Here is a 13,409-nt window from a genome sequence, read left to right as displayed (position 1 = left end):
TTTTGTACAAGATATCTTAGTGAAAGAAAAGTAAAAGGCCCCTTAACATTTTTGAACAAAATATCAAAAATACATAATATTAACCTTGAACAATAGAAAAATGTCCACTTAATAGTTTAAAAATTAAAAATAATTTATATAAGAAAAGTTTATAAATAATTCAAAGTTTTAAGTATATTTAAGATCACATAATAATAAATATTTTATTATTTATATTTTAGTAAGATATAAGTTTATTAAAGATATGATAAATACAAAACATGTTAATGTATTTATATAAATCAGAAAAAATTATCACCAAAATTTTAAATTGGATAAAATGAAGAAAATAGTAATTTATATAATTTCAAATTTGTAGTAATATTTCAAAAAATTATTTTTATCTAGTTGTTAATGTAACCGGAATAAACATATTTATTTATTTACTTTTTCTCGTATATCAAAACGATGTCGTTTTAATAGTATAGATTAGGCTTTCGTGTTAGGTTATCTGATCAGAATTTTGGTTATTCGGATTCAGCCTCTTAACTCATTCGTTAGGATCAGATTCAGTTAATATTTCGGTTTTGTGCACATGCCTAAAATTAATATTGATTAATGAATAGCGTTTATGGAAGCGTGTAGAACCAGATACAATACAAACAGTCTATCTTCACGATCACGAGTCTCGCTCGACTCTGAGAGCTAAACTAAACATTCTCCAATCTCTCTCACATACCTGAAAAAACCCTAATCTCCTTCCAACAAATGGCGCGCAAATCCTCCGTCCTCCAACGAGCAGCCATCGCCGTCGTCTCCGTAATCGCAATCTACGCCATCCTCAACGCCTCCGTCAGCCGCTCCCTCCCTTCCTCGTCCGATCTCCCGCGTCAGCTCATCCGCGAAGAGCGAGAACGAGAAGCTCCTTCTCCGATCCAGCCCAGAGTCAAGGTTTACATGTACGATCTCCCCACGAGATTCACCCACGGCGTAATCCAGCAGCACTCCATCGTCCGCAGCGGCGGCGGCGGCGGGCTCAAAAAGCCTACCAATGACGTCACCGCGCTCAAGTACCCGGGTCATCAGCACATGCACGAGTGGTACCTCTTCTCGGATCTAAACCGACCCGAGGCGGATCGATCCGGCTCTCCTATCACCCGCGTGTTGGATCCTGCGGATGCCGATCTCTTCTACGTCCCCGTGTTCTCTTCCTTGAGCTTAATCGTGAACGCGGGTCGCCCGGTTGAGCCCGGGTCGGGTTACAGCGACGAGAAGATGCAGGAGGGGTTGATTGATTGGCTCGAGCGTCAGGTGTGGTGGAGGAGAAACGGAGGGAGAGATCACGTGATTCCCGCTGGAGATCCGAACGCCTTGTATCGGATCTTGGACCGGGTCAAGAACGCGGTTCTTCTGGTTTCGGATTTCGGGCGGTTGAGGCCTGATCAAGGCTCGTTCGTTAAAGATGTGGTGATTCCTTACTCTCATAGGGTTAATATCTTCACTGGGGAGATAGGTGTTGAGTCTCGTAACACGTTGCTCTTCTTCATGGGCAATCGATATCGCAAAGATGTAAGTTTGAATCTCTTTGGCCTTTGTGGGTTTGGATAAAGGTTGAAACTTGAGCAGAGTGGTAGTTATGTTATTGCAAGAAACAGAGAGTTACTGTCTCTTGTGTTGTTGTCCGAAACGGCATCAGGTTCTTTTTATTGTAATAAACAATGTTGGTCTGCTTCTTCGTGTGTCTTCAGGGTGGGAAGGTTCGTGATTTGCTGTTCCAAGTTCTTGAAAAGGAAGGAGACGTGACGATAAAGCATGGGACTCAATCTAGAGAGAACAGACGAGCTGCTACGAAAGGAATGCATACTTCTAAGTTCTGTCTAAACCCTGCTGGTGATACTCCATCCGCTTGCAGGCTGTTTGACTCTATTGTTAGCTTGTGTGTGCCTGTGATTGTTAGCGATAGCATCGAGTTGCCTTTTGAGGATGTTATAGATTATAGAAAGTTTTCGATTTTTGTTGAGGCCAATGTGGCACTGAAGCCTGGGTTTCTGGTTAAGATGCTGAGGAAGATTGGAAGGAAGAAGATCCTGGAGTATCAGAGAGAGATGAAGACGGTACCTTTCTCCTTGTATTGAAATATTTGGTTCTTTTAGGTGATTTGGAGATGTTTGTCTCATACCTGATGATATGCACACAGGTAAGACGGTATTTTGACTATGGGAACCCGAATGGAGCTGTGAAGGAGATCTGGCGTCAAGTCTCACAGAAGCTACCACTCATCAAGCTAATGAGTAACCGTGACAAACGTCTGGTTCTTAGAAACTCCACTGAGCCAGACTGCTCATGTCTGTGCACAAACCAAACTGGTGTCATCACTTCCATATAAAGAAAACTCTTTTTGTCTCTTGAGCGAGACCTATCAGATAGTGGAGGAGCTCCTAACTTCTTGGCCCTGAGACTTGCGCATGCGGATGTCCGCCTCTCGTGGCTTGACTTTTCCGGTCAGGAAACAGATTCATAAGGAAGATATATTTGAAATCCTTATTTTTTTTGTAGATTCCATTAGTTTTTTTTCTCGTACTTAATATAGTGTCACACTTTATACGGACCACCATCCATTCTTTTTTTTGTTGCCCCATTGTTACTCTGTACATGTCAGTGCCTAGAAAAATTTAATAACTCTAGGAGATATCAGCTCAAACAAACTTTTTGTAGTTGATCACCGAAACTTATTATAAAATTTGGCACATAAAAGCCCTTTTAGCCTATAACCGGCCTTGCATGTAACAACATCGATTGGTTTCTGCCAATGTTTCAGAGTATATCACTCTTTGCAAGCTTTGGTCAACTGTCAATTGTTCATCTGCAAGGCAACAATCGGAAAATAGGTGTTTACTTATGGTATGAATTTGACCAAACCAACAAAAAATAACGGTATTGGGGAGACCGGACACAATAGAAGATAGAGGTTAACTTGGTTTGGTCTCCAATACCGGTATTTATCAGTCATACATTGTATGTGTTTCACTGTTTTGTCCTGTGAAACGTGTTAGCTTTCTCCATGATATACAGATGTATGAAGCCATACACAGTCGTATCTGTCATGGCTAGAACACACCAACTTTAGCTGCTAAGATTTATATAGTAGTTTATAAAGGACCAACTTTATGCTCTAAAATTTATATAATTTAAAACATTGAAAAAATTAATGTAGTGATCTATAAATAAAATCATGTTTTAGGCGGCTAAAAATACATCTAACTGGACATTTATTTTTCGGACCTTTCACTTTTACATACAATTTCTTACAAAAATTGGAAAAAAAAAAATAAGAAAGAACTGGAAACGGAACGGATAACAAATGTTTAGTTGATTGAAAGAAAAGAACTGAAATGATTAAATGAAACCTAACCGACGACAAGCTGAAAACATTGCATGTCTTTCAATTGATTATTAAATTGACTAATCCTTAATTATCATACACCAGTACAATCACCAATAATTCATTGGGAGGAAAAAATAGAGTAAGCACGATTATTGATTTTAAAATATATCCTAGTTCGATGTTACAATATAGTACAATTTTAAGTAACTTAATAATCATATGTTTATTTATATATAGAAAATAGTCGCTTACAATATGAATTTTAAGTGAATTCAACTAAAAACACTCTAGTTCGTATGATGTTTTAGGGTGCGCTCAACTAATCTAAATTTCATTTCTGACTACTTTAAAATACATTCTCATAATATTTAATGTTGATATATACTAATTAAAATAGCCCGATAATTGATTGGTCAGTACACATAGGTTAACCAATAAGAAAAAGTCGAATAAAAATGGAATGCATCTGAAGAAGCATACATACATATACATGTCTTTATCGATACCATATAGCAGATACTGTATATGATATCTCTATATATACGTATCAACGTTGGATTCTAGAGATATGCCATGATATTGTTGCTGGTACATTGGTCATCCATCACCATTTAAATCGCGCCACGTCTTATATAAATCCGATGTGATTTTCCATCATACCATGCATGAATCAGTCATCACATATGGTGACAAAACTAGTTGCAGGTTCGAAAACGATAACACGTATGAATAAATACACAATGACATGAATACATGAATTTTAAAAACATATTACAAATAAGTTTACAATTTCAGTTATTTTCTCGTAATTTAATTAGGATAAGGATCTTATTCCTTTTGAGATCATGGGCCAAAACTAATTTGGACGTATGTAAATTATTTGATTTTTAGAAAATTATTAAAGCTATTTTGGTCGCATTTTCAGACAAAAAGTAAACCCTATAATACATCTTTTTTTTTGTCGACAACCCTATAATACATCTAAGCTAACGTTATGTACTCATCGAACATTAATAGTCTTCGCTTAACTAGTCTTGGAAAACTTCTGGCCCAGCAAGAGTGGTCACGTGAAAGCTCTCATGTATGTCAAATTTGTTTATCACTAGGGCCGCTGGTTTTGGATCATTGGCAAACTGTGGTTAGAACTTAGAAGATAAACATCATATATATAGAAGGACCGGCTCTCAAATCTTGGAGACCAATAATAATTTAGTAAAAAAATTGATAAAATTTTAATAATAATTTCAAAAAATTTATGTGTATATATATATATATATATATTGATTTTTAAAGTATTTTAAAATTGAGACTGGTGTTTTATTTGACTGTATCCAAGACTTTTTGTATTAGTCCGGTTCTGAATGGTTGTGCCGTGTACTATGGAACAGACCTGAAAGCAATAGTAAAATATGGTATTGTGAGTAGGTATTGCGGGTTACATCTCTACCAAAATATGTAGGTATACCAAACTATCAAAAGAATTTGATACATCTGTTATATAATAATATAATATTAGTATTGATTGGAAATCGCCAACGAGTGAAAATTTAAGATTTTTCTTTTAATACTAAACTTTTTTTTCTAGTAAACACGAGAATATGTGAGATCTGTATAGATAAAATATGTTCATTTGTTGTTCTCATGAAGCCAACAAATACAAGTACTTGAACCCAAAAAAAACTTGGACTCGTATGTGTTTTGGACAAAGGACCACATTCCACAACATACATCATAGGGTTAACCGTACCAGCTGTCGTAATGTTTATATTTAGCATACAGCCACGTGGGTGCACCTATCACATGATATTACATGGCTCATGGCTGAATTGAGACTGATCACATGATATTACATGGCTCACCTTGAAATTTTTCCATGAAAAAAGGGGTAGTTCGAAACTAATAATGTGTGTATATCCCAGTTTTTCACCATACTACCACAATTAGTTGAGACTGATCTTCTGATTATCATTAGGAATTAGTTTTTGATAACTGATTATCTCTGTTTTGGTCCTTTTGTATATAATGACATTATATTCGGATATATAGCAAAACAAAAGCTTGTGTTCAAAAAAAAAAAAGCAAAACAAAAGCTTATTTTTATATGTATTAATTGTCGTTGATAGACTTTCGTTCATGATTTGATTAATGTGGATTCATTATAGATTATGATAATGCACACGCCAGGCCATTATGTTACTTTGGAATCCAAGTGTGTAAGCTGGATACCTACATGTGTGCATGCAACGTAGTGGAATATACGTGTTAGGTGATAGATGTATAACTAACTATAAACAAAATATTAAAACTCACGGATCTGAAAAATGTACTCAAATATAGTAATTGGCAGAAAGAAAGAAAATACATCACTATTCAGTAGTGATGATTCTAAGGTTAACTACAGTGATCTTTTATTGTTTATAACTTTCCATCGTGATTCTCGTTCGTTAAATTAGTGTAACGTTTTTTTCAGAGAATATTATCTAGTGTGTAGTATTGTGGTTAGGATATCCAAATTTATTCGATTTTTGGTGATATTATAAAGTATTTGTTATGGTAGGTATTATGTAAGGTGTTTGATTTTGATTCAATGTACTTCAGTTCTTTTCATTGTTTATAAACCATTATCTTGGTGGAGTTAACAGATCTAGTTGTTATTTCGATATCATATTTCTACTGCAAGTGCCAAGATATCAAAATCAGGGTGTGATATATAATACATAGGACTTATTAAATAGTTTACGGTTGCTAAAAATGGCAAGTGCGATGAGCTCAGATAGCGTTAACGTTCCCGAAATGGACAAATTACTCTCACTTACCAGGTCAAAGTTTTTTCATGGAAAAATTTACCCTGAGAGACACATTCTGAGTTATTAATTACTTAAAGAGACACATTGTGTCTTTAGAACACTTTCTCTCAGAGAAATTACCAAGATAACCTTCAACCAATGAGATGGCATCTTTAGGTGATCATGTGTCTTTAGTTATTTTTCTAACTATTTCTTTAAAACAAATAAACTATTAAAAAAAAAACAAGAACATTATCTCTTGGAAATCTCTAAATCGTGAAAACACAAACAAATCAAATCCTAACCTCTTGCTCCAACATAAGGGTCTGAGAAATTGAACCATAATCCATGTTTCTCGATCCCCTTTCTTCTCCTTGATCAAGAGGTAGAATCACAATCACTATAAATATCCCTCTTGCCCTGATTTCTCTCTTATGTAACAAGATCTCCGTCATGGCGTGTTTGGTGAAGCGTCGGAGCCGTCACTTTGTTCAAGCTCTCTGTCTCCACCTCTAGATTTTACCCGATCTGAGACTGGTTCGCCGGATTAGCCTCTCCAGCTCTTCATCCTCGACCATTAGTGAGTCACACCATGAATCCAGAAACTCAAATCTATTCTCAATCATGTCTCTCTATTCCTAATTTCATAGATATATCTAACAGATTCATATATGAAAATTTAGTTTTTTTGTCTTATTGTGGTGGTGGATGCCGCGATGGTAGATGCCGTGGTGGCAGATGTGGATACGGAAGTAGAAGACGTGAGGAGAAGGTGGTTGTGGATGCTATGGTGGTGGATGTGGAAACGGAGTTGGAAGACGTGAGGAGGAGGCGATGGTGGTGGATGTTGTGGCTGTGGATGTTGTGGTGGTGGATGTGGACACGAAGGTGGAAGACGTGAGGAGGAGGAAGTGGATGTGGATGTTGTGATGGTGGATGTGGATACGGAGGTCGTAGACGTGAGGAAGAGGAGGAGGTGGTGGATGCTGTGGCTGTGGATGCTGTGGTGGTAGATGTAGACACAGAGGTGGAAGACGTGAGGAGAAGAAAGTGGTGATAGATGCTGTGTTGGTGGATGTTGTGGACAGAGGATGTGTGGATGTGATCGGCAGTATGTGGATGTGGTGGCTGTGGACATGAGAGTGAGAAGAGGGGAGAGGTCAAGTGCGCAATGGTTAGATAAGAGGTGGTAAGATGAGATATGGATAACAATGAAAATCCCACCTCTGTCTTCTATGTTCTGGGTATTTACGAGATTTGTATAACATGATAGGGTTCAAATACATTTTTGTTTTGTATTATACAATTAGATTTTGGTTCATATACATTTTTGTTTTGAAACCAAAAGAAAAATTTATCAGTGAAATGGTTAAAGCCGTGTGGCTCACATGACATCACACTATTCTCACCATCTTTGTATCTCTTTTAATTGCACTATCTACCAATATAAAAATATTTACATTATAGAAGGTAAACATATTTGCAGTCGTTAGATCTTATGCCTGTAAATAGATCCAACGCCCCAAAAATTTCATTTTTACTTATATATCTACTTTTTCATTTGAACTTTTATCATTTATTGCAACTAAGAACAAACTTAGTTTCATTTTGCTCAACTTACGTTTCCTTCTTTAAAATAAACAAACTTCTCCTTACACAAAAAGTAGGGTTATTTCTGTCCACACAAAAACAGCTGTCATGAGAAAGTGTGTCAAAGAGAGAATGTGTCTCTTCACGTAAATGAAAGACAGATTGTGTCTCTCAGTGTAACTCTCTCTTTTTCATGGGTAAGACGTCCACAAAGCTCAAACCAATTGTTTTGAAAACAATAGGATCATTCAAAACAAATTTCAACTTCAGTGTTTTCAAATTATAAACATAAATACTCCACAAAATAATATTTACATGGACTGGAAAAGAAATTGGGAAAAAACAATATGAATTATCAGAGTTTTTAGAAAGAAAAAAAATCGAGCTAAACGTGACTCATGTGTGCTTGGAAACTAGGGTCGCCAGAGGTCACAAAGGCGTGGGGATTTTGTGTTACCAGATGCTGAGTTTGGTCTGAACAGGCTTTATCTATTAGATGGTAACTCTTTTCAGTTCGCTCTTTCCAGATATTGTATAAAATTAACATATGAGAAACAGTACCGCATGCAAACCAAGTAATGAGATAACGAAGAATGCCGTGAGAGAATCATAGAGACATTGGCTGTTAAGAAAACCTTCTTGTTAAAAAGCATGTGAAGCAAGTCACCTTTTTCAAGGTTTTTTAAAAGTAACTAATGAGGGTTTAAAATTTTAGTTTAATTGTTCTAGAAAAAATCTTCTCAATATTATTTTATGGCTGGTCCAACTAATTTTCTTTTGTTGATAATATGCAATTATATTGGAATGTAAATCAGACATATACAGTCAGCAGCTTGGTCTTAAACATGAGATGTTGATTGACGACACAAAAGAAATAAATAAAGAATGCCTCTTTCTTACTGCAATTTTAATATGAAAATCCTTTTTAAAAAATGAAGAAGAAAAAATAAAGAATAAAGAAAAATTGCAAACATGTTGGGTAATTAGATCGAGATGTGTATATAAAGCTAAAAAGAAAATCAGAACGGATCCAATATTTGATTATTGAGTAGTACCTTGATTGAATTGTCCTTTTAAATTATTTAATTACACTATAGAAATTGATTCTCTGACGGACAAATCAAGAATCACGTTTGACAAAAGAAAATAATCTTCGTCCTAGTTAGCGTAGATAAAAAAGTTCTATGACCGTTACATTAGAATATACTTTATATATTATTTATCAACTGTTCCTGAAAACATTATTAATATCATGATTAGAAAATTTTAATTTGGATCTAAAAATAATTATAAATAAACAAACTAAATTTATCTGGTTTGGCACTGTTTTTTTTTTTTTTAAGTATGTAATGTACGTTTTCCCCTATACATGATGTTAGAGTCCTTTTTGTACGTGTGTGCGTGCGTAAAGTATTGTACTTTTCAATCTTAGTACACAGAATACAACTAATTAAATAGTTGTTCGATAATTCCAATACATTTAAAATGAAATGGACTTATGATTATTTACGCTAATTTATTTTTATTTAATTCCCTCCATGTTCATATCTGTCAGAGATCATAACCATATATGCATACTCTCTCTCTCTAGAAACATAACTTTGCCTTCTTTGCGGAGAAAGAGAGAGAAGGCAAAGTCTCTGGCTTTTCTCTCAATTCTGAGTGAAAGTTGAGAGCTTTCTTTCTTCTGGTAACTTCAATGGTCCTCAATCAAACAGGACCCACAGATGCAAACACCTTACATACCGTGAGAATCTATTTCTTTTGAAAAGACAACTTCTTCTTCTTCTTCTGTTGTCTCTTGTTTATCCTCCACATAATATAATACTTTAGCTAATCTCTGTTTTAAAAAAGGAAGAAAAGTTTTAATTGTGAGTGGTTCCTGTATGAAAAATTGATTTTCGAATATTCTTTGTTTGATACTTTTTTTTGTGTGATTGTTACATCTTCCTGATCTTATTTGTCTCTTTGTCAATTTACAGGATCTTCTCCTTTTACTGTTCACTCCCATCTCTTTTTTCTCAATCTGGCAAGAAGTAGCAGCTCTTACGACATTCCCTCTTTAAGCACTTTCCTGTCTTCTTGAAAAATCTGTTTGTATTTGTGAAAATTTCACACTTTTATTGTTTTGCTTGTAAAGATCTGAGCTTTATGAGTTAAAAAAAATGGCGGCAAGAGTAGAAGCAGCAACAATGGGTGGTGGTGAGATTGATGAAGAGAGTGATGAGAGAGGTAGCATGTGGGATTTGGACCAGAAGCTTGATCAATCTATGGATGAAGAAGCTGGTCGGCTTAGGAACATGTACAAAGAAAAGGTTTATTTTCTAATTTTTAATTTTTTTTTATTATTACAACAAACTCCAAATCTTGTCTCTAAACTCAATTTGGTTATTGCAGAAATTCTCTGCTCTTCTGCTTCTGCAGCTTTCGTTTCAGAGCCTTGGTGTTGTCTATGGAGATTTAGGGACTTCTCCTCTCTATGTTTTCTACAATACATTCCCTCATGGGATCAAAGATCCTGAAGACATCATTGGAGCTCTATCTCTCATTATCTATTCACTCACACTCATCCCTCTCCTCAAATACGTTTTCGTTGTATGTAAAGCCAATGACAATGGTCAAGGTAATACCAAATCACAAATCTTTATGCATTTTCACTTTGCTAGTTACTGACTTAGTTGTTTTTTTATTGAAAGGTGGAACCTTTGCTCTCTATTCATTACTATGTAGACACGCCAAGGTGAAAACGATAAGGAACCAGCACCGTACCGATGAAGAGCTTACTACTTACAGCCGGTCTACCTTTCATGAGCATTCCTTTGCTGCCAAAACCAAAAGGTGGTTAGAAGACAGGACATCTAGGAAAACAGCTCTTCTTGTTTTGGTTCTTGTTGGTACTTGCATGGTCATTGGTGATGGTATCCTTACTCCAGCCATTTCTGGTAATGCCTTCTCACTTTCTCTTTCAAGTAAGTTGTGTTCTGGTCCTGGGCATAGCCAAGTGAAATAGCCCCCAAAATATTTGAAGAAAATTACATATATAGGTCCCCAAATTTGTAAAAATAAAAAAAAATTATTAGAAATTTTTTACTAAATCGCCTACAACCCCAAAATCTCAGGACCGGCTTGATGAACGATTATTGATAATAACATTACACTCTTTTTTGCAGTTCTGTCAGCTGCAGGAGGGCTAAGAGTAAACCTTCCTCATATAAGCAATGGTATCACCACTTAATACATTCAACTCCATTGGAAACATTTGATGTCTCATTAGTAATCATAAGTTTGTTGGTTATTGTTATTATATTGCAGGTGTTGTTGTTCTTGTTGCGGTTGTGATACTAGTCAGCTTGTTCAGTGTACAGCATTACGGAACAGACCGTGTTGGTTGGCTTTTCGCTCCCATTGTCTTTCTCTGGTTTCTCTCCATCGCAAGTATCGGTATGTACAACATCTGGAAACATGATACCACCGTCTTGAAAGCTTTCTCCCCTGTGTATATCTACCGTTATTTCAAAAGAGGAGGTATAGATCGCTGGACATCCCTTGGAGGCATCATGCTTAGTATAACAGGTAACAACAAAAAGAAGAAGCTGCTGACTCTGCCCTTGAATCTTCAACAATACTAAATCTTGATTTTCTTGAAAATGGCAGGGATTGAAGCACTCTTCGCTGACCTATCTCACTTTCCTGTTTCCGCTGTTCAAATCGCTTTCACTGCCATTGTCTTTCCTTGCCTTCTCTTGGCTTATAGTGGACAAGCTGCCTACATTAGAAACCACCCTCATCACGTGGCTGATGCGTTTTACCGTTCCATTCCAGGTTTCTTGTTTGATAAGTTACCTACTTTTTAGTCTGTAGTGTTTGTTAGAAGAAGCTTGGAGTTAAAGTTATTTATTTTTTTGTATTCTTTGTAGGAAGTGTGTATTGGCCAATGTTCATTATTGCAACTGCTGCAGCCATTGTTGCAAGCCAAGCCACGATCTCAGCCACGTTCTCTTTGATCAAGCAAGCTCTAGCACACGGTTGTTTCCCTAGGGTTAAAGTAGTCCACACTTCTAGAAAGTTTCTTGGTCAGATCTACGTTCCGGACATCAACTGGATCTTGATGATCCTCTGCATCGCCGTCACGGCTGGATTCAAGAACCAGAGTCAGATAGGTAACGCTTACGGAACAGCAGTTGTGATCGTCATGCTTGTCACAACTCTGCTTATGACATTGATCATGATCCTAGTGTGGCGTTGCCATTGGGTTCTTGTTCTTGTGTTCACCGTCCTCTCGCTTGTGGTTGAATGCACTTACTTCTCAGCCATGCTATTCAAAGTGGACCAAGGAGGTTGGGTTCCGCTTGTTATCGCTGCAGCGTTTCTCCTCATCATGTCGGTATGGCATTACGGAACTTTGAAGAGGTATGAGTTTGAGATGCATAGTAGAGTCTCAATGGCTTGGATTCTTGGACTTGGGCCTAGCCTTGGGCTTGTTCGTGTTCCTGGTGTTGGGCTTGTCTACACTGAGCTAGCTAGTGGAGTCCCTCACATCTTCTCTCACTTCATTACAAACCTACCGGCTATTCACTCTGTTGTGGTGTTTGTATGCGTCAAGAACCTTCCGGTTTACACTGTTCCCGAGGAAGAACGGTTCCTTGTTAAAAGGATTGGTCCTAAAAACTTCCACATGTTCCGTTGCGTTGCAAGGTAACACATGAAAGTTTAACATCTGTAGTTAAAGAATTAATAAAATAATATATAAAAGGTTAGGACCGATCCAATTTATCACTATTAGTTTTAAGTTTGGAGTTGTGTAAACTGTTTTGTCCTTAGCCATTATTAGTTTTAAGTTTGAAGTTGTGTAAACTGTTTTGTCCTTAGCCATATCATTCTTAACCTTGAAGCCATTTGTTAACAGGTATGGATATGGAGACTTGCACAAGAAAGACGATGACTTCGAAAAACGTCTCTTCGAGAGCCTCTTCTTGTTCATACGACTTGAGTCCATGATGGAAGGAGGCTGTTCTGATTCAGATGACTACAGCATATGTGGAAGCCAGAATCATTTCAAAGAAAAGAACGAGAATGTTGCAACCTTTGATACGTTTGACTCTATAGAGTCCATAACGCCGGTGAAACGGGTGAGCCACACGGTGACGGCGTCGAGCCAGATGAGCGGTGGAGTGGATGAGCTGGAGTTTATAAATAGGTGTAGAGATGCGGGAGTGGTGCATATAATGGGGAACACGGTGGTTAGAGCGAGGAGGCAAGCGAGGTTCTACAAGAAGATAGCTATTGATTATGTGTATGCGTTTTTGAGGAAGATTTGTAGAGAACATAGTGTTATCTTCAATGTTCCTCAGGAGAGCCTTCTGAATGTTGGTCAGATCTTCTATGTATAAGATATGAGATATGTGTATGCACTAATGCACGGATGATATTGCATGTGTTGTATGTATATCCCTTTTTGAATGTAATGTTGTCTATCATGTTGTATATGGAGAGTAAGATTATACAATTGCTCAAAAAGAAAAATATGACTCTTACTACAGAAGAGTCCAAGTACTTGTACCAAAACCAATTTACTTACACTCAATAATAATAAACAATGGATAACAAAATAATGTGCTTTTAGTTTTTTTTTTTTTTTTTGTACAAACCAACACAATATTTTCACACCT

At 36.6% G+C, this 13,409-nt stretch overlaps 2 protein-coding genes across 2 annotated transcripts; both read left to right on the top strand.

Annotated features, from left to right (window-relative positions):
* The first annotated feature begins 645 nt into the window (after window positions 1–645).
* On the top strand, window positions 646–2,747 carry LOC125600528 (probable arabinosyltransferase ARAD1). The gene is made up of 3 exons (XM_048773213.1): window positions 646–1,548; window positions 1,728–2,093; window positions 2,177–2,747. Exons 1-3 carry the CDS (start codon window positions 748–750, stop codon window positions 2,363–2,365), a joined length of 1,356 nt encoding a protein of 451 aa, XP_048629170.1. The 5' UTR covers window positions 646–747; the 3' UTR covers window positions 2,366–2,747.
* Window positions 2,748–9,078: 6,331 nt separating this feature from the next.
* Window positions 9,079–13,224, top strand: LOC125600525 (potassium transporter 11-like). Its single transcript, XM_048773209.1, has 10 exons — window positions 9,079–9,487; window positions 9,723–9,776; window positions 9,881–10,055; window positions 10,138–10,363; window positions 10,437–10,682; window positions 10,911–10,961; window positions 11,053–11,313; window positions 11,395–11,562; window positions 11,658–12,435; window positions 12,647–13,224. The coding sequence occupies exons 1-10, from the start codon at window positions 9,468–9,470 to the stop codon at window positions 13,128–13,130; spliced, it is 2,463 nt and encodes an 820-aa protein (XP_048629166.1). The 5' UTR covers window positions 9,079–9,467; the 3' UTR covers window positions 13,131–13,224.
* Window positions 13,225–13,409: the final 185 nt, after the last annotated feature.

This window comes from Brassica napus, unplaced genomic scaffold (assembly GCF_020379485.1).
Source record: "Brassica napus cultivar Da-Ae unplaced genomic scaffold, Da-Ae ScsIHWf_228;HRSCAF=393, whole genome shotgun sequence".
Lineage (NCBI taxonomy): Eukaryota > Viridiplantae > Streptophyta > Magnoliopsida > Brassicales > Brassicaceae > Brassica > Brassica napus.
Note: the sequence above shows the minus strand (reverse complement) of the source record. Positions and strands in the feature narration are given on the sequence as shown.

What these genes read in the sequence shown, in the direction of transcription:
- LOC125600528 (XM_048773213.1), top strand. Translation starts at nt 748, where the DNA reads ATGGCGCGCAAATCCTCCGTCCTCCAACGAGCAGCCATCGCCGTCGTC. An exon ending in GCAATCGATATCGCAAAGAT is followed by an intron (nt 1,549 to 1,727) that starts GTAAGTTTGAAT and finishes GTGTGTCTTCAG; the next exon opens with GGTGGGAAGGTTCGTGATTT. An exon ending in ATCAGAGAGAGATGAAGACG is followed by an intron (nt 2,094 to 2,176) that starts GTACCTTTCTCC and finishes ATATGCACACAG; the next exon opens with GTAAGACGGTATTTTGACTA.
- LOC125600525 (XM_048773209.1), top strand. Translation starts at nt 9,468, where the DNA reads ATGCAAACACCTTACATACC. An exon ending in ATGCAAACACCTTACATACC is followed by an intron (nt 9,488 to 9,722) that starts GTGAGAATCTAT and finishes GTCAATTTACAG; the next exon opens with GATCTTCTCCTTTTACTGTT. An exon ending in CCTTACTCCAGCCATTTCTG is followed by an intron (nt 10,683 to 10,910) that starts GTAATGCCTTCT and finishes TCTTTTTTGCAG; the next exon opens with TTCTGTCAGCTGCAGGAGGG.